The sequence below is a fragment of the Miniopterus natalensis genome, chromosome 6 (genome assembly GCF_054644295.1).
Source record: "Miniopterus natalensis isolate mMinNat1 chromosome 6, mMinNat1.hap1, whole genome shotgun sequence".
NCBI lineage: Eukaryota > Metazoa > Chordata > Mammalia > Chiroptera > Miniopteridae > Miniopterus > Miniopterus natalensis.
This window is the reverse complement of record NC_142086.1, coordinates 56,390,168-56,415,336: the sequence shown is the minus strand read 5'-3', so window position 1 is coordinate 56,415,336 and position 25,169 is coordinate 56,390,168. Positions and strand designations below refer to the sequence as shown.

General features: G+C 43.2%; 2 protein-coding genes and 1 pseudogene across 2 annotated transcripts in view; 2 read left to right on the top strand and 1 right to left on the bottom strand.

Moving 5' to 3' along the window:
• The window catches only part of ABCC5 (ATP binding cassette subfamily C member 5), a 72,809-nt gene extending 71,473 nt beyond the window's left edge, over window positions 1–1,336 (bottom strand). Inside the window, exon 1 of the mRNA XM_016218062.2 lies at window positions 1,264–1,336. The gene's annotated coding sequence lies outside the window, so the exon portion shown is untranslated. The remainder of the gene's footprint in view (window positions 1–1,263) is intronic.
• A 2,959-nt stretch (window positions 1,337–4,295) lies between these two features.
• Window positions 4,296–5,052, top strand: LOC107541082 (spindlin-2-like; annotated as a pseudogene).
• Window positions 5,053–11,473: 6,421 nt separating this feature from the next.
• LOC107541081 (5-hydroxytryptamine receptor 3C-like) lies at window positions 11,474–17,188 on the top strand. The gene is made up of 9 exons (XM_087817817.1): window positions 11,474–11,540; window positions 13,038–13,204; window positions 13,576–13,620; window positions 14,081–14,190; window positions 14,456–14,625; window positions 14,820–14,980; window positions 15,994–16,198; window positions 16,378–16,593; window positions 16,959–17,188. The coding sequence occupies exons 1-9, from the start codon at window positions 11,474–11,476 to the stop codon at window positions 17,186–17,188; spliced, it is 1,371 nt and encodes a 456-aa protein (XP_087673943.1).
• The last annotated feature ends 7,981 nt before the right edge of the window (window positions 17,189–25,169 follow it).

Here is a 25,169-nt window from a genome sequence, read left to right as displayed (position 1 = left end):
TTAAAATACTATTTCTACTTGCCTCTTTTCTTCTATTCTCCCTTAAAGTTGTTTTAAAGTCTTTTTTAAATGCTGACTTGCTTTAGCTATTAAGAGAGGGAAAAAGGTAAGGAATTTTTGTTCCTGTTTGAGCCAGAGGTGTAGGATGGCACTAGCAGAATAACCAAAGTGGGAGAACCCCAAAGAAGTGCCAGACTAAAAATGAAGAGTTGAGGCCACTTGGTCAGCTGCCTTTTTTTAAAACTAAGGCTCTCCTTCCAGTGATAGAGGTGTACAATGAAGCAGATGAAACCGCATGGGGGGAGGGGGGTTGCACAGGGTTAAGAACTTCAATTATCCAGACTGGTATTTCCAAATTGCCCTCATAACAGGTTTCAAACATCTCAGGAATCTGGTTCCAGACCCTGAAGCTGCACAAGAGGACCTGACCTGAGGCTAAAAGGATTCATATTTACCACCCTCCTCTGATCCACTTTTGTTTCCAACCTTCTGCACCTTTCACTTACTCACACTGGACCCCAGTATAACCTACCCATCTCCTCCTTCAAAACCGGAAACTTTGCCAATTATTCCCGTGCCTCCTGCCCCCCCATGTCTGTGCAGAAACCGAATGGCCCCTGTGCAATAAATACAAAGCATCACGCAGTTCTGTGTGGTGGAAGTGAAAAGGCCACTGATAAAGTCAAGAGGTCTGGGTTGCAGTCTGGGCTCTGGCCAGGGTTTGCTGTGCGTGCTTAAGTCACGAACCTCATTGAGCCATTTGCAAAAACCCCTGAGGATGGCTTCTCAGGTGGCTGGCAGCTCAGAGTCTCCGGTGTGCGGCTTGAGGCGGGTGGACCCAGGCCGCCCTCCCCACAACTTGAGGATGGGGGCTTCTCTCAGGCCAGTTTTGCCTGGAATGTCCTGGACCGTAGGGCGTTCCCGTGGCCAGTTGGGGCCTGTTGAGCCAATAGCGACCCACACCCACGGGCCGCAGCACCCCCTGGTGGCCGCAGCCGGGAATGTAGCCCGCACCCTTGACCACTCATCCCACCCAACCTGCCTTCCCAGGCCAGCACCTCACCACTTGCCCTCAGGGGTCACGGCCCAAGGAGGGGGTGGGGGGAGCCCAGAGGAAGGCCAGGCCCCGTTTCTCAGATCTCCAGCTTCCCCCGAACTGCTCGTATCCCGATCACACCCCATTGCCCCCGGAGGAAACACATAGGGATGACCCAAGTGACAACCGAGGGAGAAGGAAGGGGCGCGGAGGTCGCCGCTACCTACCTGTGCCCCAGGTGCTGGACCGCCGCGCCGGCCACTCGACCACGCTCCGGAGCATCAGCTCTGGAGCAAAACAAGCCTTTATAGCGGCATTGGCCGCCGGACTGCGCAGGCGCGCTGCACAAAGACTCCCCCAGACTGAAGGGAATTGTAGTCCCCCTTCCAGGAGCCCGAGGCTGGGCACGCGGCAAAGGACTCTCTTTCCCAGAAGCACCCCGGAAGCCCTGGGGACTCGGGCTGCCCCTCCTCGCCCCGCGCTCCCGGCTCCGCGCCGTCCTTCCCGGCGCTCCCGGAGCCCGTCCGCAGTCCCCTCCGCAGCCGCGCGCCCTCGCGGGGGGCGGGCGGGCGCGCGGACAGCAGCCCCGCGTGGTCCCGCAGCCCCGGGCTTGCAGACGGGGAATCCCGGCGGTGCGCGGCCGTTTGGGCAGCAGAAACACCGTGAAGGTCACCGCAGCTGCTCTGCCCTTGTCGCCAGCCAGTCCCAACCTTATCTGTCGTGCTCGTTCATTTCCTGGCCGCTCGTTCGGGAACCCGCCTTGCAATTCGGGTATCACCTTTCTTGCTTGTATCCTGCTGGCGAACACGCAGCGTGTGCTGCCCTGGTTTCTAGATAATGAGATGCCATGATCACAGTTTTTAGAGTGGCGAGAGCCTTAGAACCGGTATGCCAACTCATCCCTTTCTTTTTATACACGAAACTGAGGTTCCCCAAGAGATCCGTCACTTCGTCTCTTTTTGTTTCATCTGTACCTCCAATATGACCATAGCATAACTAACTAGGCTGCTCAGTGCCTAGGGGCTCTGTATCGGGTACTTTACTTACAATTCTTGTTTCTTTTCATCTCCGTAACAACTCTGCGTGTAGGTATTATGATGATCCATTTCATAGGTTAAAAAAATAAAGGAAGGTAAAGTGGCTTGTCCACTGTTATATAACTAGTGTGAAGACACTAACTTGTCATAAAGCTCAAGTAATTTATACAGTGTCCTTGCGCAAAGATGGATTGATAGACGGGTGCAATAGAATGAAGAGCCTGGAAACAGACTCGTGCATATATGTAAACTTGATCTGTAGCAGAAAAAACATTACAAATCAGTAGGGAAAGGAAGAAGATTCCGTAAACAGTGCTGGGATATAGGTTATCCATATTTTTTTAAAACTCAGGGATTACTACTTCCTACATACCACACAGAAAAATCTATTTCAGGCAGCTCAAATGCCTAACTGTGAAAGAGAAAACTTTAAAACTTGTGAGTAGAGAAGAACTTTTTAAACATGATACAAATAAGAAAGGAAAGATTGGTAAATTTTTACTACATTAAAATTTAACCTTTTGGCCCAGCCCACATGGCTCAATGGTTGAGAGTCATCCCATGAACCAGGAGGTCACTTGGAATCTTGGTCAGAGCACATGCCCAAGTTGCGGGCACGATCTCCAGTAGGGGGCGTGCAGGAGGCAGCCCATCCATCATTGACGTCTCTCTCTCTCTCTCCCCCCTCTCTCCCTTCTGCTCTCTGAAATCAATAAAAACATATTTTTTAAAAACAATTAAGCTTTTATACAAGATGCCATTAGTGAAGATAAAGCACAAGTTATAACTGACAGTTTTTAAATGTAAAATATACAAATAATTTCTACAACTCAATAAGAGGTGGCAAATACGTATTTCACACATTACTGGTGGCCTGAGTATCACCTGGTAAAACCACATTCAGGAACAGTCTGGCAAATTTAGTAGGTTGGAAGTGGGTTGTATTGTTAGATGTTGAGTAGATCCCGGAAATTCAGCGGCTTGAACTCAAGGAGTTTATTTCTCTCATGCAAGAAGTTTATTTCTAGGTAAGTATACCAGATCAGCAGTGCAGTTCTGCTTCTTGCAGTTCGTCAGAGACCCAGGGTGACGGTGGCTCTGTCAGGTTCAACATTTCACTTCCAGAGTTGCTACTCTCATTGCTACCAGCAGTCATCCAGGTGGAAGGAAGTTAAAAGACAGTGTGAAGGTGGTATATTAGCTGGTCTTCAGGCACCAGCCAGAAAGCCCCATACATAATTTCTAATCACATTCTATTGGTGACATTTAGGCATATAGTCACATCTAACAGAAGAAAAATGGGAAATGCAATGCTCAGCGGGGCAGCTCTGAGCCATCTACAGCTCTGTTACAAAGTAAGAAGAGAAGAGGAGATTTTGGTAGAAGCTAATGGTTTTTTATGCCTACCCTTGAACCCAGCAATTCCACTTCTGTATATATGCTCTAGACTAGCCTTTATCAGCAGGGGCTTCTGCAAGTGACTTGAGCCCTACACAAAATTATTTGAGTAACTATTTTCTTAATTTTCCCAAGGATAACACATACCTAGTATCATTCTAGGTGCCCAGGGGAGAGGTGAATTCACTACACACAGTGAATACCTTAGGACATTAGGGCTTAATGCCATTAGCTGAGAAAAGATGACCCAAAGGATCTCCCACACATCTGCACAAGGAGATATATTAATTATGCATGGTCTGTAATAGCAAAAAGAATTGAAATTCCACTAATAAAAGAACAGATAACTAGTTATGGTATTTGTAAAATGGGACATTACATAGCAGTTAAAGAATGAGCACTCTTGTGTATCAATATGTATAAATCTCAAAAGCAATGTTGAGTAAAAATAAGTCACAAAAAGATTCAAATTGTATGACTCCATTTGGATTAATTTTGTAAACATGTAAAAATATGATATTTTGTTTAAGGATACACACCTGTATTGGGCATGATAAACAACAATTTCAAAGTGTAGTTACCTCCGCTGTTGGAGGGAGGAGCCTAAGATCAGAGAGGGACACACAAAGGGCTTCACCTGTTTCTATAATATTTTATTTCTTTTAAAAATGACTTATAAATGTTAAAATTTACCAAAGCTTGGAGGTAGGTACATGGGTGCTTCTTGTATCATTTGCTTTGCTTTTGGTAGCCTTTAAGTATTGCATAATTTAGAAGTTTTAATATCGAAAAAGAAGAAAGGACCACCAACAGGCCACACAGGCATGAAAACCCACAACACACAGGAAGCCGAAGGGCAACAAACCAGGGCACCAGAGGGACGGGCCACTGAGTCTGCAAACATGAAGCAGAAAACTTCCAAAAGAAACAGAGGGGCAGACCTTCATCCCAGCCCAGCAGGAACATCATGGGCTGCAGAATTTCACACAGATAGAAGGCCATGAGCCCATCACCCAGTGGAAAGGAACCTTTCTGGATAAGATACCTATAAATCCCTCTCTTTATCTGGTGAAATATGATGAAATTGACTGTGTCTATGGACTGGAACTTCACAGAAATGAAAGAATTTTGTCTCTTAAAATTCCTTCTGATAGGGTGGCATCATCTCAAGTCAGCGATAAAAACCTTGCAAATACCATAAATGGTAAAGCTGTGGAACACATGTTTGAGGATGAGCATGGTTCTAAGGATGAATTGAGAGGGATGATCTTAGCCCAGGCACCAGTAATGGAAGCCTGGTTATATGTTACCATTGAGAAAGATCCTGTCTTGTATATGTATCAGCTTTCAGATGATTATAAAGAAGGGGGCCTCTGTATCATACCAGGGTCCAGTGAGTCTCCTCCAGCAGAGAGGGAACCAGGAGGAGCTGTAGTTGGCCTGATAGGTAAACATGTGGAATATACCAACGAAGATGGCTCCAAACATATCGGCATAGTCATTCACCAAGTGGAAGTCAAACTCTCTGTGTATTTTGTCAAGTTTGATGATGATTTCCATATCTATGTCTATAATTGGTGAAAAAGCCCTAACTGTTAGGGAACAATTTCCCACATTTGTGAAAACAAATGTATACTTTGTTGTTTTGTTTTTTATATATCTTTATTGATCTCACAGAGAGGAAAGGAGAGGGAGAGAGAGATAGAAACATCAATGATGAGAGAGTCATTGACTGGCTGCCTCCTGCACGCCCCCGACTGGGGATCGAGCCTGCAACCCGGGCATGTGCCCTGACTGGGAATCGAACCCCAATTGCCTGGATCCTAGGTCAACGCTCAACCACTGAGCCACGCCCGGTAGGGCTGCGTACTTTGTAGACATGAAAAATAATGTTTTTCAGTGTATTGGGAGCCTAAGGGTCCCCTTAATTCAGCATCCTTGCCAGCATAATTGTTGTTTTGTTCTGAAAAATACAAATGTATGTGAACATGACATGCTGTAAGGACTTTATCATGTTGAGCAGATTGGATGTGTTTCGTGGATGGAGCATGAAAGGAAGAGACAGCTATAAATTCAGTCTGTGAGTAAAGTCCAGCTAGTATCATTTTAAAAAGTTTTAATATCATAGGAACAAACATTTCTCCTCTCAATGGAGATACGTGCAAATTTAACAGAATCTTGCAGATAGATATAGATATATAGATAGATATAGAAATATAGATATAGATATAGAGATAGATATAGAGATAGAGATATAGAGATATATAGTTTCCACTGATAAGAATTCCTGAAGTATCTCTGACCATCTGGTTGGCTAAGAAAACTTTTCCTCAGTATTCCTCACTAAGGCACGCTAATACTTTCAATCATGCCTCAAACACTGAAGCACCCAAAAGCTGCATATCAGATATCCTTCTAGAAAAGAAAAGAGTCCTGGTCAGAGTGGCCCAGTGGTTGGAGCATCAGCAGGAGCACCAAAGGGTCTCAGGTTCAATTCCGGCCAGGGGCACGTATCTCGGTTGCAAGCTCTGCCCCAGTTGGGCGTGTGCGGGAGGCAACCAATCCATATGTTTCTCTTGCATCGATGTTTTCTCTCCCTCCCTCTCTCCCTTCCACTCTCTCTGAAAAGCAATGGAAAAAATATCCTCCAGTGAGGGTTGAAAAAAAAAGAAGAATGGATGAGCACTCTGCAGCCCTGGCACCAGGCTTTGATGCACTATGGCACGACTGTGGTCTGCTACGGATAGCCTAGGCCAAAGACTTGTACTTAACTTATTTACACAATATTGATTGTGAAGCATCCCCTCCTTGAGAAGTGTTTGTGTCATGAAGTGTTTTGGGGGATGATATTCTCCAACACTCGGGCAAAGGTTTAGAGAATCCGTTGCAATGCAGACTTATAATTACTTTAAAATAATATTTATGTTATGTAATGTACCAAATATATGCATTCATTCAATATTTGACAGAGATATAGTGGAGATAAAACAGACACATTTCCTGCCCTCATAGAGCTTAGAGTCCCAGATAAACATTAAGCCAAATTTAAACTATTCCTGTGGTAAGTAATAGGAAAGGAAGGTATATATTATATCTGAAGGATAGTAGGAGGCAGCGAGCTGAAGGCGGTGGAGGTGGCAGAGGAGAGGATACTCTAGGCAGAGGGAACAACAAAGGCCAGGTGGTGGGAGAAGGAAGGGGACATTTCCAGTGGCCTGTAGACTATGTTACAGATCTTTAGAGTAAGAGTGAAAGGCAACCATTGCAAGTTTTCAAAAGGCGAATGGGTTAAGGGTTGAGAAATCAAATTTGCATTTTGAAAACTGCACTGCAGCTGGCAGACTGGAGAAAGAATTAGAGGCAACTGGAATGGAAGAGGAGAATCCAACTAGGAGAGATCTCTGTCCAGGAGAGAGGGTGGTGACTTGGACTAGGACTGTGGTGGAAAAGAGGGAGAGAAGTGGATGGACTTGAGAGCACTTTAAGAGAGAAAGTCACAGACCTCGTTGATGAATCACATGTGGTGAGATGAGAAAGAGAGGTGCCAAGGGAAACAAATAAGTTTCTGGTTGCAGAGCTGGATGGACAGTGGTACGTTCATTGACATGAGAAATGCTCTACTGCAAGCCTCCCGACACCCTCCTCCATGGAGTTTGTCGGGAGCTAATTACTGTCAAGTGGTAACAGCCACCCCACACCTGCTGTGGTAGTCACATTGAATTCTTCTGCTGGTTATAAAGATAAAACTTCTCTTTTGCAGATTAATTTTGCCATGAAAGTCATTTTCATGAAATAAGGCTTAAAAAAATTAATAAAAGGAATCTTTTATTTGACATCATGGAAACAGTATAATGTGACAGAATAAGGCATCTCTTTATTGGCCTCAGGCAAATTAGAAAAGATGAGAGGAGTTAAGGTATAAACAACACCAAATGAAAGCCAAATGACATCACAGCAGGCCATGCGCCCAAAGGTTAGACAGTACTAATAGAGGACTGCAGTGGGATTAGCTGAGTGCTCATGTAGTACACAGTACTATAGTCACATATCACACATTCATTTTATGGAGGAAAGTATTACACACTTTTCATCTTTGTAGTAATAACTTTCTAAGCTTATTAGCAGTAACGGTAGGAGTTAGAATAAAATAAAATATTGCTTTAAAATTATTTTGAAGTACTTATAGTGAGATGCACTATCAAACTGACCCAAAAACATAAACAAATAGGTGTTCAAAAGTTAGTTCCTTGTTAAAAAGAAGAAAATAATTGATAGCAATTACCTAATTTTAGTGAAATAATATTATCCACCACATTAATTAGTGTTGTGTTGATTCTGTAGTCTTGTGTATACATAATTTGTACATTAATTTTAATTTTATAGTGCTGTAAGAGCTGTAAGAGGAAGGACTTTATACATGGTTTCATGAAAGTACAGATTTAAGTAATATTATAATATAAATAATTTAAGTAGACATCAGGGATTTAGGAGAATTATTTCCCTTCAAATAGGTCTGAACCTTATGCAAGTTTGGAAGATACTGGGCATTAAACCAAACTTTAGTTTGGTCTGCAAGGCCTTCCGCGATCTGGCCCAACATAATACCACAGCTTCATTTCCTGCCACTCTCCTACTCAAATCTGAGGTCCTGACAACACTGTAATTTCCATGTTTTTACTCTAGCTCTTCCCTCCACCCAGAACAAGCCATCTAAACCTACTCAGCTAAAACAACAAGCAGCACAGCCCATAGACATGCCTTGGGATTTTAATCCTCTCAGAATGATAATTAAGGATTATTTACTCAACCGAATAAAAGGATTCAGTATGTCTAACACCTCTAATGGTAAGAAGTGCATGAGGGACTCTCCCACGTTATTGAGAAGTATGGACTGGACACCTGAAAGGCCACAACACGGGAGGCAATAGGGCCCGACTGAGAGAAGCCAGAGCCAAGATGGAGCTTCCTGGCCAAAACAGGTCTAGGCATTTCCCAAGTGTTTTGCTTTATAAATATGGGCTTTTTATCAGAAGAAGAGATAAACAACCCTGGTCTACATTGGTGCTAAACTTTTGGTCATGAATGTTGGTTCAGAAAAATTAAAAATCTATGCAGGCTGCATTTATTTTTCATTCAAAATAGATCATTTATGGAGCCCCAGGATGAAATCATATGTATTCTTAAAACACAAATTATATACTTTGACTATAAGACCACCAATGAGAAAAAAATCCTACTACTTTTCAGCTGCTAAAATGTTACTGTCTGAGTATATTTGAGAAGTAACAATACCCAAGGATCTTTTTAAACTCTTATCCTAAAGTTAGATCTAGGTGGATGACATGTGGCCTGCAGCTGGCAGCCCATTGATCTAAAGGAAAAGAAAAAACATTCCTTCTTGAGTCAGTCTGAGTTTATATTACTCAGGGATTCAGAAACAGCTTGTAACTTACATTTTACTTTCTACTTGCTTGTAGGTTTTTACAGTTCTAATAAAATTTCAGGTTTAAAATGCTTATCTATTGCCCTAGCCAGTTTGGCACAGTGGTTAGAGTGTCCGCCCTCGGACTGAAGGGTCCGGGTTTGATTCTGGCCAAGGGCACATGCCTGGGTTGCAGGCTCGATCCCTGGTCCTGGAGACAGGGCACATGTGGGAGGCAACCAATTGATGTCTCTCTCCCCCTCCTTCCACTCTCTCTCTGAAAAAGCAATGGGGGGAAAAAAATACTTACCTATTTATTTTTTTAATTAATTTATTTATTTATACATATGCTGCTTTTATTCTATATTCTACCTGTAGTAAGTTTAAGACAATTGTTTTCAAGTTTTTTTTTTTCTTCTGGATTTATTTTATTTACCTAAAGCAGTATTTCCCCAAAATAATCCATGGAGTACTAGTCCTACAAGGTATTCTGAGAAGCAGAGATTTTCAAAGTCAACTAAATTTGGAAAATTACATATATGATATTCAAATCACATGAACGAAGTTTAGCTAAATACTCCGAGAAATTCTACAATAATAAAGCCTGTTTAGCCTTGTTTAATTCATTATTTCTCAGACTTATTTGAGCTTGAAATGACAAAAATAATTTTTTAGAAAGAGCATTTAACCACCTGTAGAACTAGTGTTCTTCGGAAAATGCTTTGAGATCTGCTGATCTAGCATCATCTAACTTCCCAAAGGGGAAGGGATTCTCAGATGAAGGAAAGACCCACTGAGAAGAGCGGAGGGATGACCCTTACCAGTATCCAGCTGAGTGAGGCTGAGGGAAAAGGGCCCATAGGAACTGGGGTGGCTTCAGCTGACCCAGACAGTTTAAGTCCAGAAGATTCCATTCAGGCTGCAGTGACCTGAGCAATCTCAGGCGAGCCAGGATAGCAATAACAACGACTACTGCTGTCCTTATTTCTGCTTCAATTCATTAATTGCTCAGGATGGGAAAGACACTATACACACATTATCTCTAACCACGTAAAACCCCTGCAATGTAGGTTTCATCCTCTCAGCTTTAGAGATGAGGAACCTGAGGCTGGGAGGAGGTGACATGAGTCCAGCAGAAGCAGGACTTAGTCTTAGACCTGTCTTACTGTTTCATACCAACTTAGTAAAGCTGCTTCATTGAGGTGACTGCTCTCCCTTTGTTCTCTAAGCCACTGATGCCCCTCTCTGGAGTCTTCCCTAATGGAAATAATTCTAGAGCAAAACTGGTTAAACCATTCATTATTTTGGCCCACTTAACCAAGCCGTGTCTGGTTTCCTCTATGAACCAAATATTTGCCCATTCTAAATCTGATAAGACCTCTGATCACCTAGGCATGAAATGGTATTTTGAAATTACTTCTCAAGGCTCTTTAAGAATCACACAAGAAAATCGATCTTAACTGTCAAAGCCAACTCAAACACCTATAGAGGCCAAGCAGGTAACATAACCGAGAGGAGCTGGTCAGGAATGAGACAACAGTTGGTGACAGACACTGTGATGATCTAGAGAGAAAAATGTTCCACCAAAGGGCTTAACTGTTTCTTAACTTTGGCACATTATTGTCAAGCAGAAGTGTGAGCCCAGTATTGCTTGATCCTTTTTTTTTTTTTTTTTTAATTGATTTCAGAGAGAGGAAGGGAGAGGGAGGGCTAGAAACATCAATGATGAAAGAGTCATTGATCGGCTGCTTCTTGCATGGTCCCCTACTGGGGATCTAGCCCGGCAACCCGGGCATGTGCCCTGACCGGGAATCGAAACATGATCTCCCGGTTCATGGGTCAGTGCTCAACCAGTGAGCCATGCTGGCCAGGCAACACAGTTTTTATGTCAAATCTCCCAATTCCAAAATGTTGACAACTAATTTCTTTAAAGCATTAGCGCATGGCCAAAAACAATATAAACCTGCAGGCTGATCGCTTATGACCTCCTAAGTCAACTTCTACAAAAAACAGTATTACCTCTGCCACCTCCCCTCTATCCCACTAATCACTGCCTCCATCCAGTAGACCTGGGTCCACATTGTTTTTGATACACTCAAAAAAAATCATAAGTTAAGACCTGTGAGTACTGGAGTCATGTTTAAAACTTTAGACTCTAAAGTTGATTATAAAGAACGAGACCCCCATTTTTTTGAAAGGATGGCAAGAGGGTTACAATAAGTGCGTGTGTCACGTGAAGACAAGACAATGGCAGTCATGTGACTTCTGTAGTGTGCATTATATGCCAGTGACTCCGCAGTAGGCAGAAGTCGTTGGCACTGCTCGAGTGACCAAATATTTTTGCTTCCTCCTCTCCAAACCGATTTTCCAGATTACTTTTGGAGATTAGATTCAGGCCCAGTTAGGTCACAGGTGGGTAGTCCTCCATGACATTCTCTTAGCTCTAGGGGTTCTTGTTAGAGGGGTGGTTAATGCCACCCGACACCTGCATTATTCAAAGCTAGGGCTCAAGGTGTGGCCTCTGGTCTTTTAAGGTCAACATCATCACTAAGTCCCCAGAGAAGAGCCAAGGAGGGGAGGATGCAAAGAGGTTGGCTCCATGGGGAGGGCTTCCCCCTCTGCTTCATTCTCCACCTGCTGCTTCAAGGTAAGATGGGGCATGAGCAGGAGCAAAGCCGACATACAAGTTTTGGGAAACAGAGAAACCAGGCTAATTCTTGTTATTCCTAGGCAGTCAATGATTGGATGTTCATTTAGGTAAAAATGGAAACTCGTAACACTGACAGCTTTGTATCTCTTTCTAGGATCTTAACAGTTAGCTCACTCTTCTCTTTAGGCACTTCTCCACTCTCCTGCTTCTATTGGCCTCTTTTCCTTCCCCATGTCTTTCTCTTTCCAAGCATATAATCTATCCCATGGTTTCAGAATATCAGGTGATGTTAAGAAGAGAATTCCTTCTTGGCTCTCCTGAGATAAATGTAATGGAACAGGAAAGATGCTAAAGGGAAGGACATGGATGAGACTCATTATGAAAGAGGGAAAATTTTCAGTCTCTAATTTTCCTAGTCTAGAGTATTTTTCCTATTCATTATTGAAAATGAGCAATGAGGGATAGTACAGCATCAGAGAGATAAAAATAGATGTTACCACATCACTCCCTGTTTCTTCTCTACAAAGTCTGACTGGAAAGGGGATGGGTATAAGATTGGTATCAGGGAATTCTCTTTAAGATAGTCTCACCCTAGCCTGTTTTGTTCAGTGATTAGAGCGTCAGTCTGCAGATTGAAGGGTCCCAGGGTGGATTCTGGCCAAGGGCACATACCTCAGTTGCAGGCTCGATCCCCTGTCCCAGTCAGGGCACATGCTGGGGGCAACCAATCAATGTGTCTCTCTCACATCAATGTTTCTCTCCCTCCCCACTCCCTCTGTCTCTTCCACTCTGTCTAAAAAAATCATTGGAAAAAAATATCCTCAGATCAGGATTAACAACAAAAACAGATAGTCTTGGTGGTGATGACTACTGAGTTCTAGAAGAGAATAATCCTGGCATATAGTAGAGACACAACAAATACTCATTAACTGGAAAAAACTGGGTTCTTTCCTTAAGGTCCCAAATATCTCACAATGCCTACCTGATGCCACCCGTATAAGGCCACATCACTCTGAATGTGCCTGATCTCACTCTGCCTACCTGATTACTTCCCTTATCATTAATTTATGACCACCTAGGCCTTATTAATATAGTGAGGAGGAGAACTGTGATTGCAAAATTTGTCACTGACATCACCCAGGTGGCTCAAAGACAGAGATGAGCAATGGAAGGACATTGAGTGAAATTGGAAAGGTTTGTGGTGAGATTGTTAAGAATATAGCAGGACACTGAAAAGCAGTGGTCAGGGCTGAGTTTGCATGCACCTTTGGGCAAGTTTTGCATGGAGACAGAAACAATGGAATTAAGAATGGAGCCCTGACTCAGCTCACCTCATCAATTTCCACCATTTGCCTACTAGCCTAGCTCAGGTTCCCTGGCTCAGGAAGGAAGAGCTCACATGCTTCTCCCATGCCCCCTATTTTCTCACTGTGCAGAAAAACTCCCCAGGCCCCAGCCCTGGCACTCCTCTCATAGAGTCTCTGCTCCCTACAGGAAGAGGAGACACTTTCACCATCAATTGCTCAGGGTTTGACAAGTATGGGGTGGATCCTGCTGCCTTCCAAGCAGCGTTTGACAGAAAGGCCTTCCGTCCAGTCATCAACAAGAGCAACCCCACTCATGTGAACATCTCCTTCACCCTGTCTGCCATCCTGGAAGTGGTAAGTCCTGACCTAACACTGCAGTAGTCTAGTGGTAAGCAGTGAGTCTCTTGATTGGATTTTGTAAAACTAAGGGCTCATTCAATGGGATAGGGAGGCATGAAAGGTAATGCGATAATAATATCACTGTGGGTAAAATCTGTCCCTTTTTGGAATACTCCACAAGAAACATAATCCCAATGGCCTCATACGATTTTCTTCACTTGTGTTTCCCATGTGCTCTGGATTATTTGACCTACATTTTTCAGTGGCTTATGATTAAAAATCATAATTGACGCAAAGAACGGCCTTGGAAGTGAGTAAGAGGTAAGTGGTGGCATTGGATGTGACTTCATAGATTTAATGATTCTGGATGAAAATTGTCTTTCCAGAATGCACAGCTTCAACTGATGACATCATTCCTGTGGCTGAATTTGGTATGATAGACTCAGCTTCCTCTTGACTATAGTATCTTTCTTTTTCTACTCCTGGGTCCAGCTTTGTAGATTACAATGGATAAAGCTGAAAATACCCATGAATTAGAAAGTTGAAACAGAGTCAGGCCAACAAGGAAAAACAAAGCTTCCTTACTATTCTGCCAGTTTTGGAGGGCAGAGATGGGGCACAGGGAGAAGGTGGAATAAACCAAGGTCATGGAAGCCAATGTTTATGTGGCTCCATCCCAGGGAATCCAAAGCCAAGCTCAAGGTCTCCCTTGAAAGCACTGAGCAAGAAGTAGAAGTAAGTAAGACTTTGTTAGTGACATTGCGACAGCTGTCACCAGAGAGGGTGTGGGAAAGTGAAGAAATGAGTGAAAAAAGGAATGTGAAGTGCAAGAGATAGAGCAAGACTAAAACTAGCTCCTACTCCATTTGTCCCATTTGTGGTTTCCTCTAGATCTGGTACAATCCATTCATCAGGTGGAATCCAGAGGAATGTGGGGGCATCAGAAAGCTCAGCATAGCAACTGATAACCTATGGATTCCAGATATTTTCATCAAGGAGTTGTGAGTACCAGGGATGAAAAAAGCAAGAAGGAAACCATATATCCAGAGAAGAGCATAATGTAACCAATAGGGGCCACACAAAGACCCAATTGAGAAAGGAGCAGTATCTGAACTGAGGAGCTTACAAAATCCCCAGAACATGGAAGATAGATGGAAATCAGATGAGTGGGGCTGGAGCACAGGAATGAGGGGACCTAAGAGAGAAATAAAGCTCAGTCTGATGGAGAACCCATGGCACCCACCTCCTCTTTCTTTTCATAAACAGCATGGATATAGATCAGACGCCTACAGGGCTCATGGCTTATGTCACCAGTGAAGGACACATCAGATATGATAAGCCAATGAAGGTGACCAGCATCTGTAACCTGGACATCTTCTATTTCCCCTTCGATGAACAAAACTGCACCCTCACCTTCAGCTCTTTCATCTACACAGGTGAGTGAGGCTCATATACAGTAGCCTGTTGAGAGGCAGAGAAAGGATTTTGGGAGAGGAAAGGAGAGAAAGCTGGGAACAATGAGGGAATATCCCTGAAATGGATGTGGAAGCGAAGTGGCAAGAAATCCAATAGTCTGGACAAGGGGGTTGAGAGCATTTGGGGAGGCTGAGTAGTCTGGATCTCTTTGCAGTAGAGACATTGGTCCTGGGCCTGATGAAGGAAGTGCAGGAGATTTCGAACACATCACAGAACGTCATGCAGAACAAGGGGGAATGGACACTTCTGGATATCCACCAGAGAAAAGTGAAGATGACTATGGGCACCAACCAGTATGACGAAATCATTTTCTATGTGAGCTCAGGGGTCCTGGTTCTGATTTTCTCCTAAGAGTCATAGCTTATGTCCCCCACTAGAGCATAAGCTCTCCCACTAGAAAGAAGCTCCCTGAGGGCAGAGATTTTTATCACTTTTTTCACTGATAAATCTCTAGTACCTAGCACAGTATCTAGGTGGAATAAATACTCCCTGAGGAAGAAACAAAGCTCCTATGGCGGTGATATACAGTGAGGTGAGCGTCCCACCCCCAGGGCTAGTGGCAGTTTTTGGAGGGCTGGAATTTTTATGTTCACTTTGTAAAAGAGAAGGTGGCAGACACAGGCAACGGCATGGTGATTACCAGAAGGAAAGTGGGGTGAGGGGAGGTAGAAGAGGGTAAAGAAGGGATAAATGGTGATGGAAGGAGACTTGACTTGGGGTGGCGAATACATAATACAATACACAGATGATGTATTGTAGAGGTATACACCTGAAACCTATATAGTTTTATTAACCAATGCCACCCCAATAAATTCAATAAAAATAAAATTAGAATTAAAAGAGATGGTGGAAAAGTTATAAAACACTATCTTGGGGATATTATGATTCCAAATCCTGGTGACCCCAAAATATCTGCCACTGTCTTGCTTTCCCTCCCATTGGTCTTAAATTTCACCAGCAAAGTCACTAGATATTAGACCTTAATGAGAAGAGCAGGCAGAAATACAAGGCTAAAATGCACAGAATAACCTAAGAATCTGGCCCCTCAATCCTGCTAAGAGCACATTGGTAGGGATAAAAATGTAAGTGGAGAAAGTTGACGCTCTGAGCCGAGAAAGAATGAGATCTGTTTCAGTAAGCAGCATGGCAGAATCAACCCCTGGGAAAGCAGACGGCGGTGATTACAAGACTTTGTTGGAGAGACAGGACAGTGAATGTGACTTTTCCTTACTAGACAGTTTGTTCTAGGACAAACCTCAACTTGCTCTTAACTTGCTTGGCAGCCTCCCAGCCTACTTCTCCCTTGCCCCCTCTCTCCTCCCTACCAGGTGGCCATCAGGCGCAGGCCCAACCTCTATGTCATAAACCTTCTGGTGCCCAGTAGCTTTCTGATTGTCATCGATTCCCTCAGCTTTTACCTGCCAGCAGAGAGTGAGATCCGCCCCCCATTCAAGATGACACTTCTGCTGGGCTACAATGTCTTCCTGCTCATGATGAGTAACTTACTCCCGGACACTGGCACCCCTCTTATCAGTATGGACCCTCCCTCTTTGGGAGAATGAAAGCAAGGTTGGGGGATGGGGTGGGGAGAGGGATCAGTGGAACCAGTTCAGAGTGAAAAAGAATCTTTTAAAAGGGTCCTTTGGGAAAATTGGAAACGGGAAGTCCTAGGAGGTACCACTGGCCCTCACACAGGCTGGCCTTCCTTCCAGGTGTCTACTTTGCCCTGTGTCTGTCCCTGATGGTGCTCAGCCTGCTGGAGAGCATCTTCATCACCTACCTGCTGCACCTGGTCACCACTCAGCCCCCACCGATGCCCCGGTGGCTCCATTCCCTGCTTCTGCACTGTACCAGCCCAAGGAAATGCTGTCCCATTGCCCCCCAGAAGGGAACCAAGGGCCTGGGTCTCACCCCTGCCCACCTGCCTGGTAAGGAAGTCAGCAATGCCCTCACTTCCTCTTGCAACGCCTCCACTTCTCTGCTCCTGCCTCCTTCTCTGTTCCTCTCCCTCCTCCGGTGACTTTTTTTTTTTTAAATATATCTTTACTGGTTTCAGAGAGAGGAAGAGAGAGGGGTAGAGAGAGATAGAAACATCAATGATGAGAGAGTCATTGGTCAGCTGCTTCCTGCACACTCTCCACGGGGGATCCAGCCTGCAACCCAGGCATGTGCCTTGACCAGGAATTGAACCTCGATCTCCTGGATCCTAGATCGATGCTCAGCCTCTGAGCCATGCACCGCTGGGTCTCAGGTGACCTTTGCAGCCCATGGCTGGGTCTCTGTCTCTCCTTAGGTCTGAAGGAACCCATGGAGCTGGTGGGGAAAGTGCCAGGTCCCCAAGAGGCAGAGTTAAATGGGTTCCCTGACTCAACAAGGACCTGGCAGGAAGATGAGGCTCGGAAGCAGCACTTGGTCAGCCTGTGGGTGCAGTTCAGCCACATGATGGACACCCTGCTGTTCCGCCTCTACCTGCTCTTCACAGCCACCTCCATCATCACGGTCATTGTTCTCTGGAGCATTTAAGCAGATGCCCACCTGCAAGCTCTAACCTGAAGCTTCTTTTACCTCTGGAAACCAGCCAGGCTCTCATGCCTATCCAAATTCTAGCTTCACAGCCCTGGCAACCACCTTGTTTCTAATCTAGTTCCGTGCAGTCAGACCAGACCTGGATGGTTTCCTATACTCTCCCAGAGTTAGGTCCTTGCTCCTGCACATATCAACCCCCCTCAGCCTCCCCATCAGTCTTGCCTCCTAGCTCCTCAGGGATACTTCCTTGATTGAATCACCCCCAATAAACCCCTTTGCAAAAAGCACTGGTTCTTCCCTGCATTATATTATTATATTATATTATATTATATTATATTATATTATATTATATTATATTATTATATATTTTTTAAATCTTGGGATTAAGAGTCTTCTTGCAGAAACTTTTCATTACCAAAATAAATTTCTTTTCTTTTTTATTTTATTTTTATTTTTTGTCTATCAGACAACACGTGGAAGTGTAAGAGAGGAGAGAATGGGCCAAATTTATTAAAAGTAATTATAATAAAAGAGGGATTAACCTACTAAATCCAGTTACCCTGGATTTAAGCTTCAGAAATTAAAAATGTGCTAGAACCAGCATCTCTTGCTTGAAGAGTGAAGCCTTTTGTCACAGCCTGATATATGACTAATCCATCATTAAGCACTTAGTGTTAACATAATCCTGAATTAACTTAACTATCTGTGTTGCAATGAGCTGATCTGCCCTTAATCATGCTAAAAAAAGAACACTAGGCCAAGAAAAGCACATTTGAAAATGGCATCTGCTTTACTTGGGAGTTACACAAATGAGCTGGAAAATTTCCCTTCCTAGCACTTGCCTTATGATTTTGAGAGTATTTGTCTATTGGCCATCTCTCCCACTAGCTGCCTGGTGGAAGTAGAGACCCCGCTGTGTCGCTGTACCTGAGAGCTATGGCACAATTTGCTGGACACCCCAGGTTCAGAGAAGCACAGATTTGAAAGCAACTTAATTACAACTCAAACATGATCTTTTCTTTTTAGCAACCACTTCTTGTCCTTTCTTTCATTTTTTCTGCTCTCTGTTTAAAGCCTAAATTCCCCAGGTCACAGCAGGCTAGGAGTAAAAAGAGAGTCATAATTTTATTCACTAAACAGTATTTTCCTGGTTCCTTCTCTTCACTGTTCTTCCTCAGACAACTTGGACTCCCTCCAGTCACTATAGATGCCCAAAGGTGGCAAGGCTGCTGATGTCCACTATTGCCCCTGCGGTGGTGCAGGCCTATTTTCATACCCCAGTGTTGTCTGCAGGAGGATCTGCTCTCTCAGAGCCCAAGCCACTAGAGGGCTGAATCCTGTGGTGCAGATGTTCCCAGCTGGATGCTGAGTCACCAGGACCAGCTGTTACTTGCTTTCTCCTTGCAGTCCCCTTCTGCAGGCAGAAGTTCATGGGAATTGGAGTATAGAAGCAGAAATACCCTGCTATATTCCAAATTGCTCCTTTCACTCAAGATCCTGGTCTTCCAACTAAACTTGTGGGCCTCAATTCTCCCCCCCCCCATTGTTTTTCTAAGAAGGTCTTTGGCCCCTTAGTATCTAGAACCCTGTCAAGTACTCCCCTGACCATTACCAGTCCTCCAGGCATGTCCAAGAGCTAGCACGTACAAAATCTAGGCTCGAATCAGGAGCCTGACATTCACCTATATAAATTAGTGTATCTGTTATTATTTTGGCAGTTCCTCAACTCACAGCTTTCTACAAGTGGGTCTTTAGAAAGGACACAGTATAATAATACTAAACCAATATTTATTAAGTTATTAATGTGTCGCAGGCATTTAATCCTACAGTTACCCTATGAGATGAGTACCCTATGAATAACTTAATCCGTTCTGGTCAGCTTTTGCCACCAAATAATTTGTGAAATATCATTTGGTATCCAAACTTCTTTGGGTTTTTGAACTGTGGTTTTATATTATTATCCCCATTTTATATATTCACATAAATGAGATGAAATAAATGAGAAAATGAAGCTCAGGGAGGTGATGTAAACGCAGGCTAGTGAGATGTCCCCCAAGGCTCGCAGCTCGTTAAGCGGCAGAGCTGTGGTTTGACTCTGGATACTGGACTCATGCGCTCTGCCCTCCAAGCTGAGGATGAGAGCCAGGCCATTCCCTAAGAGTCCCATGTTGAGAGGTCAATACCACTTCAAGACTTTAACAGCTAGCACTTTAGGAGAATTAAAACAGAAAGATTTAGGCCCTGATCTGGATGCCAAAGACAAATTTTCTTTTCTATTTCTTTCCCTCAGTTTTTCCCGCTCTTCACCTCCTCCCTCCCCACCCTTACCATAAGTAATAACACCCAAGTTCACTGCTTGCACTTTCTCCATTCCTTTCTACAGTGCCTATTTCCCCAAATCTAATCTGGGCAATTCATCTTCTACTGTTAGACCTTCCAGTCCTCTGCCCTATCCTGAGATAGTCATCTCACCTGGGAACTCATCCTTGACATTGTTGCTCATTTACCCAGTATTTGAGCTTCTGAAATTATTTAAGATCAAGTTGCGTCACCTCGTTTTTTCCATCCATCTTTATGGTACATATTTCTCTGCTTTTCTGCACATTTTTTTTTTTCAAAACAAGTAGCTTTAAGTTTCATTTGAATAGAAAATATGCGACTTATCCTTTTTTGACACATGAATTCAGATGCTATATCTCCTTTCAGGAAGAGAAGGTATGATATTATTATAATGATTTTACTTTCTCAAAAATAAAAATCTGAACATGTGATCTTAACCCATAACTGATCATCATATTGAACCTTTAGAACTAGAGCTTCCCCAGAAAATTGATGGGTATTGCCGCTGCCTTTCTGTTTTATCTATAGCAGAATCACATGATAAACACACTTCGTACTAATGACTTTTCTCTTGTTACATGGCAAACCTCTGAAAGGCCTTGCAAGGTAATTTATGATCTCTTTAGAAAAATCTGCTGACAGGTAACTGGTCCTGCCTGGGCCATATCGCATTTGATGGCCTATTTCCGCCTAACAGCTCCTCACCTCGCCCACGCATCTGCAGTGCTACCCTGTGATTCTTGCACATAGTTTTGTTCACTTTCTTTTTCTCTAAACCATGTTTTCCACATTTTCAGGTTCCATATTAACCTGACACCAAAACTGATTATCTCATGACCATCTTCTCCTCTCCTCTTCCCTCAGATCTGCTCTACGATGTGAAGTCACAGACTTCATGTCAAGCCTATTTTTCTGTCCTCTCTGATTTCTTTCTTTCTTTCTTTCTTTCTTTCTTTCTTTCTTTCTTTCTTTCTTTCTTTCTTTCTTTCTTTCTTTCTTTCTTTCTTTCTGTCCTTCTTTCCTTCTTTCCTTCTTTCTTTCTTTCTTTCTTTCTTTCTTTCTTTCTTTCTTTCTTTCTTTCTTTCTTTCTTTCTTTCTTTCTCTTTCTTCTTTCTTCTTTCTTTCTTTCTTTCTTTCTTTCTTTCTTTCTTTCTTTCTTTCTTTCTTTCTTTCTTTCTTTCTTTCTTTCTTTCTTTCTTTCTTTCTTTCTTTCTTTCTTTCCTTCTTTCTTTCTTTCTTTCTTTCTTTCTTTCTTTCTTTCTTTCTTTCTTTCTTTCTTTCTTTCTTTCTTTCTTTCTTTCTTTCTTTCTTTCTTTCTTTCTTTCTTTCTTTCTTTCTGTTTATTTTTGTTTAAAATATTACAGATGTCCCTTTTTCTCCCCAATGACCCATTCCACCCCGTCCCATCCCCCTCCCCACCATTGTCCATGTCCTTGGGTTGTGCATATTGCCCTCTCCAATTTCTGATCCTTTCTTTGATAACTTCTCTTATTTGATCATTCATTGGCACTGATTCTTTTAGGAGAAACTAGTATAGTACAGAGACTTTGGAATCTCACCACCCTGGGTTCTAATCTGACTCCATTACTTGCTAGCTGGATAACCTTGTACAAGTGACTTAACCTTACAAGTTTAAATTTCTTTATTTGTGAAATGGAGCTAGTAACACAGGTTAAATTATCTTTTAAATATGGATTTAAAAAAAAATCATTGATAAGTGTACAGAAAGCCAAATGTGATACACTAGAGAGCATCTATTTATCATGCAGGCTGACACCTAGAGAGCAAAATTGACTTCTAGGTGGGATGCAATAGAGATAAAGAATTACAGACTTTATAGTTCAATCTGCTCATTTTTCAGAGGAGAAAAATGAAGTGGAGAAAAGCAAAATGATAAATATGGGGTTGTCATATTTCAAGAGAACCTGGGGTCAGAGCTTGGGCCTGTCAAAGTGGCAGCCACAGGTGAGTACTTGTCTATGGGACTCTTTTTCTGGGTGCCTTTCTGGAGTCCCAGGACCCTCCATCTCTCCTGCTCCAGGCACCATAGCCAGTCTTATCTCAGCTATTACCCCATCCTGCAGTTGGATGTTTTGGCTGCCTCCTGTACTTCTGGCTCCTGAGCCTTGGCCAACAGCCTCTGTGTGATTGCCATCCATTTGGGCTGCAAAACAATGACTCTCACTTCTCCCTTCCACCATCTAATTCTGCTCTTGCCAGGTTGCAGCTATTTTCCCAAACCTGATCCCCCAGGCTCTCAGATGAATGGGGCCACCAGAGGGCCATGCAGTGTGATCCCCCTGCCCCACCTTAGAAAAAGCTAAGGAGAAAGGTGTTGATGTCTGTGACTTGCAAAAGTACAGTGCTTATCCCCACTGTTTAACTTTGGATTCAGGCATTGACTAGGGGGATTTCATTGGTGGAAATCTAAGGACCTACAGATCCAGTCCACCAGACTTCCCAGCTATGGAGTAATGAAAAGAGCAAGGAAAGAACAATGGAATCAGATTGTCCTGGGTTTGAATCTGAATTCTACCAATATCCATGTGGGTAAACATTGAGCAAGATTTTTTTTACCTCTCAGGACCTCAGTTTCCTAGTCTGTAAAATAGGAGTAATAGTGCTGACCTCTCAAAGCAGTTGTGAGGATAGGAATACTGTAAGTAAAGTACCTAACATAGTATAGAGCATATGGCACAAATTCAATAAATGGTAGCTCTGGTCAGCCATTCTGAACCTGCACTTTACTGGAAACTTAGAGGAGGCAATTAGAAAGAAAAGGCTGGGCTCAGCCCTGGCCAGTTTGGTTCAGTGGTTAGAGCATTGGCCTAAGGACCAAAGAGTTGCAGGTTCAATTCCCACTCTGGGCAAATGCAGGAGGCAACCAATTGATGAGTCTCTCTCATATCAGTGTTTCTCTCCCCCCCCCCCCCCCATCCATTGATTTTATGGAAAAAATATCCTTATGTGAGGATTAAAAAAAAAAAGTCTGGGCCCTGGCTCCAGTCCTCCGGATCCCACTTGTTTCAGACTCCTGTGCTTCTGTCAGCCCTAATTGCATCCAGGATGGAGACCCACACCTCAGCCATACCATGGGAACAGCAAGTAACTTCTCTGATATGGCCTCAGGACTCCCATGAGGTTCCCAACCACCTTCCTTACACCTGCGCAAGGTGCCTGTGTCTCTTTCCGCATCCATAGTGAACTGACAGGAGAGTGTGGAGGAAGCCCCCGACCCTCCCACAGTGACCCTTGAATCAGCTAAGAGTTTCTGAACCATCTCCTAATTCTGAGTCACCATGAAAGCCCACAGCCTGGTTCAGGGGAGACATGTGCTTGGAAATAAAATGGGAACTTTAGGAACTCCCCAGGATATTCCTGGGAATGTAAGGTAAAGTTATTTCTAATAGCCTTAGAAAATAATAGCCCAGCTACTGAAGCTCTGTCTCAATATCACAAAGAGCCTCCTGGAGAAGGGAAGGAGGAGGCAGGCATACCCAGGAGGGTGTCCAAAGCACATTTGTAACAAGGAGCTCTGTCCTGGGATGAACTCTGAGAGCTGGCTTCCTAAACAAACATTCCGGGTGCTTTAATTATTTGTCTGAGATGGAGGAGGGCTGACCAATGTGGAAAGTACATTGTGTACCCAAAGAACTCTGAAGGTAGAAAGAGACCTGATGTCCATGCTGAGACTTATATGTGAGTCATATGTGGCTTGTTATAAGCTGCAAGCACGAAAAACCTACAACCTTGGTTATTTTAAGTACTATCATTTTTATTGCTTTATTTGAAAATGGTCTCTAATTCACCATTCTAAGTGATTCTTTAAAAGATCAATTGATTGTGGGTGTTCATTTTTTGGTTAATGACAAATTTATTTTTCCACAAATTTACTATATTCTAAAATATGGTCAGAAAAACACAAGGTCCAATCGCCATCTATTTCCTTGGCTACATTGCTTTTCCACATAGTCTTGTCCAATGTCTGTGTTGTAGGATTATTGGGAGGATTACATAAAATAAGATAGGTAAGAAAGACATCACAATGCCTAGCATACAGTAAGGTGCTCAACGTTAGTTATCATTACTACCACCAGCAGCAATAGCACCTGAGATTTCCAGATCCCAGAGTTGCAACTCTGACTCCCCAGGTAGGAAGCGTGCCAGTGCCTTACTACTTTATTTCTCCTGTTCCTGTCATCTCCATCTCCCGACAGCTAAACCTACTTTTGAGTCCAACCAATAGACTTAGGTACAGTTTTTCAGCCAACCTTGATAAAAACAAGATAAACATCAACTGTCTTCAGCCAGTTTCAGCAGAGCCTGATGTTAACTTTCTTTCCTGGACCCAAGGTCTGGTAGCCTAGCCTACGTGCAGAGCCCAAGCGCCCTTTAAAAGTCCCTCACTCTAGCCCGGCCAGACATGGCTCAGCAGTTGAGCATCAACCTAGGATCCAGGAGATGGCAGTTCGATTCCTGGTCAGGGCACATGCCTGAGTTGCGGGCTTGATTTGATCCCCAGTCAAGGGTGTGCAGGAGGCAGCCGATCAATGACAGCTCTCTCATCATTGATGTTTCTATCTCTCTTTCTCCCTCTCCCTCCCTCTCTCTGAAGTCAATAAGATATATTAAAAAAAAAAAAAAATGTCCCTCACCCTTAGGCAGTCCAGGAGTCCAGTGCACCATGGGTGTGTCCATGTGGATACAGACATAGCAGTACTTTGGTCCTACATGACATGATGGCCCAATCTTTTGACCAAGTTTCCAAAGAAGGAAAAAACTGATTTACAGAGCTTGTAGGTCTGAAGGACTGCACATATGGCAAATCTCAAATGGAAGATATTGCAGCCTTCTCTCCTGTATTTTCCCATTCAGGGCCCCTAAATCCTTCCTGCCTTCCTCAGCACTTTCTATTTAGGGCTGTCGTGATCTTTCATTCTGAACAAAGTTCCTTTTGTATTCTAAAAGAAACTTTACCCTTCTGCAAGAAAAAAAAAAAAAAGTCCAAATCTTTCTGGAAATGAAACTAATGTAACATAACAGTGCTTCAATTCGCTCATTTGCTGCCTGGTTGTGTTTTTTATAGAGATGTGACATAAGATATAATATTGATACATGCCATTAATATGGATGTTAGCTGAGATTACTAGTTTATGATAATGTATAACACTATTGACAACATAAAAACATTAAAAACAGCTCTGTTATCTGATAATTTTATGACTTTTGTTATCATGCAATTAATGCATAGAGTGAAAAATGTATGCAGAAAGTTGATTTGAGAGAGAATGAATCAGGGGGGCAGAGAGATTGGAAAGAGAAAAATCTAGATAAGGGCTGTTGGAAAAATACAAACAATAGATGATGAAGATATGAGTCAAAATTATAACTTGGTATTTGCAATTAAACTTAATGCATACATAGCCAAATCCCTAAATATTGTCACCTTTCCAAATCTTCAGATTCCCTGGTCTTAGAAGAACATAATTCTTATTTCCCCAGCCCACACTCCTCACTAAGGCAAGTTATTTTGTTACTGATCTCAGCACAGAGTAGCTAAACAGGCACTTCTACCTTAGTCTTGGTCCAACTTCTTCCCTGCCTGGAGCCCAGAAGGCATACCTGGACAGGGGCAAAG

Excerpts from the sequence above, each read along its gene's own strand:
- LOC107541081 (XM_087817817.1), top strand. The coding sequence starts at position 11,474 with ATGCAAAGAGGTTGGCTCCATGGGGAGGGCTTCCCCCTCTGCTTCATT. Across the intron at positions 14,626-14,819 it reads CAGCTCTTTCATCTACACAG|TAGAGACATTGGTCCTGGGC; the intron begins GTGAGTGAGGCT and ends ATCTCTTTGCAG. Across the intron at positions 14,981-15,993 it reads ATGACGAAATCATTTTCTAT|GTGGCCATCAGGCGCAGGCC; the intron begins GTGAGCTCAGGG and ends CCTCCCTACCAG.